Genomic DNA, 5,924 nt, shown 5'->3' with positions numbered 1-5,924 from the left:
AAAATCGACTTAATTTCAACAAACAAAGCTAGGGAAATCAATTACAATAGATAAAGCTAAGATCTTTACACTTTTTCCAAAAAGTCAACCGGGGGCCCGCCCTATAAAAACTTAGGCCCAATGGTAGATTTTGACTACCCATGATCCCACGAGTTCATATAGGTAATTATTTTAAAAATTCGAGTCCAAATCGATTCTGAAAATTCAATTTCTTATTTTTCAAAAACTTGACAAAGTTCCACAAATTTTCACTTTGATTCACATGACTTTGATGTTAAAATCTAAGATATGTTAATGGAATATGATTAAAAATAGATCACAATCACTTACCCAAAGTTTGTAAGTGAAATTTTCCTCTCCAAATTGCCTCTTACCGAGTCTACGGTTAAAAAAATGAGAGAATGTTTTCAAAAATCTCGTCTCCCAGTCCTTTGTAACAGCTGCAGACGTCGCATTTGCGACACAATATGAACCCTCACAATTGCGGACCAGGGCTCGCATTTGCGAACCCTGACAGCCTAAGTCATCATCGCTTTGCGAGAAAAGGTTTCGCAATTATGAAGCTGGAAACATCACAAAAGCGAACAAATGTTCGCAATTGCGAACTTAGTCCAAATCCCACTGACTTTGCAAATGAGAAGGGGAAGTCGCAATAGCGACATCTGAGCTCACACTGTCACCTTCGTAATTGCGAGGCTGATGCTCGCAATTGCGATAACTGAGCATCAGTAACACATTTTTAGTTCAAAACCATTCTGATACATGTCCGAACCTCATCGAAGCCCTCGGGGCTCCAAAACAAACATCCACACAAGTCTAAAAATATCATACTAACTCGCTCGAACGATTAAAGCACAAAAATAACATCTAAAACTACGAATTGAACTCTAAAACGCATGAATTTCAAAGTAAAGTTCAAGAATCTCTAGAATTACAACTAAACGTCTTAATCCTACCAAATCAACCCCAAATGGTATCAAATTTCGCAAACAAGTTCTAAATATTATAACGGACCTATTCCAAATTGCAAAAATCACATTCCGAGCTTGATAGTTCAAAGTCAACCTACGGTTAAACTTTCCAACTTCAAATTACCAAATTTCGGCAAAATAACATAAATCAACCTACGGACTTGCGAAATCAATTTCGGGCATACGCCCAAGTCCGAAATCACGATCCGAAGCTATCGGAGCCATCAAAACACAGTTCCAGAGTTGTTTTTACAAAAGTCAAAGTTTCATCCACGTTTCTAATTTAAACTTCTAAATCAAGAATCAAAGGATCTGAATCAACCCGAAAGCTTCCCGAAATGAAACTAATCAACCCCGCAAGTCATAAAATCATAAACACACATGTGTGAAGCATAAAAAGGGGTAACGGGGTGCAATTACACAAAACGACCGATCGAGTTGTTACACAAAGTGGGGAACAAGAGTTTGATATAATACCTTGAAAATGAGTGCTTTAGTTGGATTAGGGGCCAACTCTATTTTGGAATTCAAGAAAGAAAGGAAGAAAGGATAAAAAGGGGAAAGAGAAAAGAAATACGGAAAATAGCGACAGAATTACCAATTTAATTCCATCATTTAAAATTAGTGCCACACTTTCTTCTTCTTTGTGTTATTTCCGTTTGAATTTTCTTCTTCTTTATGTCTAATACCCATAAGGAATAATTTGTAGAACAAAACTTAACTCTACCTAATAAAGTGAAAGATAGCAAATCTAACATAAAATTAAACAAGTCCAAGTAAAAATGAAAATTCTTGATAAGAAAATACAATTATATTCTGAGGGAAAGTGATAAAAAGTCAATTAGAATTTTCTCAAAATATACTGCATCATCAGCAAGAAAATACAATTATATTATTTTCTCATTTTCTTTTTTTAGCAATAAGGAAAATTAATACTCTATATAATCAATATACTTTAATTACAATAAAGGCATTGAAGACCTATATGAGGAAGGACAGATATTTTTTTTCCATTGAGCTAATTAAATATGATCAACATTTATTTAAATTTTGGAACTTACTTTTTGAAAAAAAAAATTTAAAACTTTATACTCACTATAAGGGTAATTTTAAAAAAAAAAGTAAATTCAATGATAATTGTCAGCAATTTCCTGCAGACAGAGAGAAAGCTTCAGAGGTTGGGATATCATGACCATATGGCCAGCTTTGGCAATATATTTGACTTCATGAGGAGGGCTCTTCTGAATATTATACATTTGGAATTCTTCTTCCATGACTGGATCATCATGGCACAACACGTAAACTCTTCTCACCGACCCATATTTCTCTTGTGTCAGCAGCCCTTCCTTTGACATATCTTCTGTGAAAAACTTACCTGGTCTTATCAGCATTTTTGCCAATTCCAAGTCCTGAGTTGACAAAATATAGCACGTCTCTCATGAAAATTTTAATTTTTTAGCTACATGAAACCCTTAAAATTTTAAAAATCACACTGATATATATCTCCTTCATATATTCTTAATACAGTTATAACAGCTATTTTCTCGGTCTCACTTTATGTGATACTGACATGATTCGAGGGTCAAATATATCTAATTTTTTATGTGATTTCGAACATAGAATCTTCAAATTTTTTGAAATAAAATTTGTATATTTAGACACTACATATAAAGTATTATAACACAATAATTAATACTTCAAAATATTTAAAAGGTATATGAAAAATTACAATCGAAGAAAAACTTCTTTAACTTTTTAAATAGTAATTGTGTCACATAAAATGGGAGGAGTAATATGTTTTTTATGGAAAGAAAGAACAGTTTAATTTTTCTAACCATTATTATTAGTTTAAGACATCATCATTTAATAGGTTGATTAAAGTATATATATGATCATAAGTGAAACCAGAATTTACAGCTTATTGTTCGAGATTTAAATCATTTTAAGTAATTACTGAATTTTTAATTAATAATTTTTATATAAAAAAACTTCAAAATAAATATAGAATTTAAACCAAAAGACTATTTGGGTTCGGTCGAACTCGTAACTGACACTCTAGCTTCGCCTCGGTGTGATGCATACATGCAATTACAATATGCTCACGCCATGAGTATGTCCATATTAGTAAATTCAGCTTTAATAAATTCTTAGCATTTGAGGGGTGTCTCTCTTTGCCTGTGTATGAATAGTGAAGTGATTAGTGAATGTCAATTTCTCAAAACTTTTTCGTACGCGGTTTGTATCGGTCGTTAGATTTCCACCTCTATCAGTACTTACTAGGAGTAATAACAGCGACGTGTTTTGTTGCAATGTATCATAGTCATCGATAGGTTATTCTCGTATAGATTTAATATATGTGCATTAATACTGGAAAATAATTTTACGAAATCAATTAAAATAACATGATGATATGAGTTAATTCAAAAGAAAATAGTGACGATTTATAAAGCTGACTTCCAATTCGATTGGGGCCGGGATGATAAATGGAACTTTTATAGAAAAATTTATTGATAGCGTAATTATTTTTTTTCACTATTTTAGTTTAAAAGTTAAATGTAGTTAAGAGGACATGCATTCAATCCTTAAAAGCAAATGCATGTACATATATAGTAAACAATTAAGAAAATAACCTCTGTTTGGCAATGATTGTAAAGATTAGCTTGCATGTATTGTGAGCCAAAAATAGCTGATGTTGGTGGATTTTTCACTCCTTGGTCGAATGTGAAATGACAATCTATGAGTGACTCCATTGAAGTCCTCCTAAAGAACTGCAATGTAACCCCAAAAATTTGGCGAAAACAAAAAGCAACAATATTTCATTCATCAATTATAAAGCAAGAAAAGAATCTGCATGAAATTTCCCTAGAAAAGATAGACACGCAAAGTAACTCTTGAATAAGAAGTGTATTTTAAATGTTGTAACAAATTACTCGTTTCACTTTTTCTGATTATTAGTCTCATATATGGTTATCTATAACAACCTTCTTTTGACATGATAGATTGCAAAACGATAGACATGTAAAATACCTCTTGAATAAGAAGTGTATTTTAACATATGTTGTGATAAGTTACTGTCTCATTTTTCATATTACTTCCACTTGTTGTAGGTTATTTGAAATTATTTGTAGGTGATCTAATGGTATAAAACCTTTATATTGTATAAAATTTATTAAAAACTATTATTAGGTCGGATCCGCCTGTAAGAGGTACTAGATGGCCCGCAAACCTATTAATTATTCCTTCACGTAAAACCCTAGAGCTAACCTATGTAGATGCCATTATGGTGTTTACGGAGAGGTTTCCATCATAATAGAACATCTAGAATTGAGAGGAGTTTTATGCATGATGTGTGGCTATAATTCATGGTTTAGCACATTATGTGCCTTGCTTTTTACATGTTTTAATGATAAATTACACTTTGTTTGAGATTAATGGAGTCTATTTTATGTGTAGGTGCATTAGAAATGAAAATAGAGCTAAAGGGATGCTTAAACGTCGAAAGTGTGCTCGAGAACGATGAAAAGGAGAAGCCGCGCAAAAGCCAAATCGACCATGCGTTAGCCTGGCGAGGCCAGCTTAAAGCCAGGTCCAACCAGGCGTTAGCCTGGCGACGCCTGCTTAAAGCCTGGCCCAACCAGGCATTAGCCTAGCGACGCCAGCTTAAAACTCGAACTGGCCTAGCCTTAGGCCTGGTGTCACCTGGATAACGCCAGCCTCAGCCTGGCTTTAAGCTGGCGTCGTCAGGCTAGCTAACGCCTGGCTAGGCCTGGCTTTAAGTTGGCATCGCCAGGCTAACGCCTGGTTGGGCCTGGTTTTAAGCTAGCCTCGCCAGGCTAAAGCCTGGTCGAGCTAACTTTTGCCCGGCTTCTCCTTTTCACCGTTCTCGAGCGCACTTTCGACATTTAAGCATCCCTTTAGTTCTATTTTCATTTTCGATGCACCTACACATAAAATAGACTCCATTACGCTCAAATAAAGTTTAATTTAACATTAAAGCACGTAAAACACAAGAGAAATGCAAAGGCCACCATAACTATGATTGGATTGATTTGCTTCGTGAGGATTTCCAGAGACCGATAACACAAGTCATGGTTGCTGCAAATCTGCTTCCGTTAAGGATAAAACCCTAAATCTCCTAAACTAGTATTTACGTTTTAATACCACGGGATTTAAACTCTAAATGAATGGAAATTACCTCTTGAATAAGAAGTGCAGGTGGATCTTTATGATTGGGCATATAAGCAGTGATGAAAACTGCTGCTGAGATTTTCTGAGGGAAAGCTTCCATAGCAAGAGAAATGCAAAGGCCACCATAACTATGTCCCACCAAAATAACCTTTTCATCATGAGGCAAAGAAACCATAAAATCCATCAATGGCTGAACGTAATCAGTTATTGAAACAATTTCTTTGAGTTGTTTCATATTAATCCCAGAAGCACCAAGGTCTAAAGCAGTAACTTTGTGATCAATTTTTTGCAAAAGGTTGACAAGTTTGTACCAGCACCAAGCGCCAAGGCAAAATCCATGAACTAGAACGAAATGCTTCTTCACAATTTTCTCCATATTGCAACTTCTTATTGTGGAATGTTTAGCAGTGTAAGGGGAAGCAGAAAAAGCTACTTAAAAGCAAGACAATATAGACTTAACTTAAGATAGGACATAATGCATAAAGATAATATTTATATTAGGTAGAAATATTTTATTGTTGTTAGAGAACTTTTAATATTATTATAATATTACAATTATAATTGAGCTTAAATGGAGAAGCGAGAATATATATAGCAAATCACCCAAACTTATTGGACTGAAATATACTCTCTTTCATTTTATGTGGCAATATTTATTTTAGTCCACTCCAATAATAATGGAAGCTTGCTAATAATTGGTAACAGTTCAACTTTAAATTTTTATTTTTATTCGTAATAAGATAATTTATAGTCAAAAAAATATCT

At 33.9% G+C, this 5,924-nt stretch overlaps 1 protein-coding gene across 2 annotated transcripts; it reads right to left on the bottom strand.

Moving 5' to 3' along the window:
* Nucleotides 1–1,841: 1,841 nt before the first annotated feature.
* On the bottom strand, nucleotides 1,842–5,713 carry LOC104228726 (methylesterase 10-like). Of its 2 annotated transcripts, XM_070156725.1 has the most exons (3): nucleotides 5,167–5,713; nucleotides 3,602–3,739; nucleotides 1,842–2,380 (listed from the first exon to the last, which is right to left on the bottom strand). In XM_070156725.1, the coding sequence occupies exons 1-3, from the start codon at nucleotides 5,533–5,535 to the stop codon at nucleotides 2,099–2,101; spliced, it is 789 nt and encodes a 262-aa protein (XP_070012826.1). In that variant the 5' UTR covers nucleotides 5,536–5,713; the 3' UTR covers nucleotides 1,842–2,098. The 2 variants fall into 2 exon arrangements, with proteins under 2 accessions (XP_070012826.1, XP_070012827.1); XM_070156726.1 differs by lacking the exon at nucleotides 3,602–3,739 and having other exon boundaries at nucleotides 5,167–5,694.
* Nucleotides 5,714–5,924: the final 211 nt, after the last annotated feature.

Source organism: Nicotiana sylvestris, chromosome 9 (assembly GCF_000393655.2).
Source record: "Nicotiana sylvestris chromosome 9, ASM39365v2, whole genome shotgun sequence".
Taxonomy (NCBI): domain Eukaryota; kingdom Viridiplantae; phylum Streptophyta; class Magnoliopsida; order Solanales; family Solanaceae; genus Nicotiana; species Nicotiana sylvestris.
Note: the sequence above shows the minus strand (reverse complement) of the source record. Positions and strands in the feature narration are given on the sequence as shown.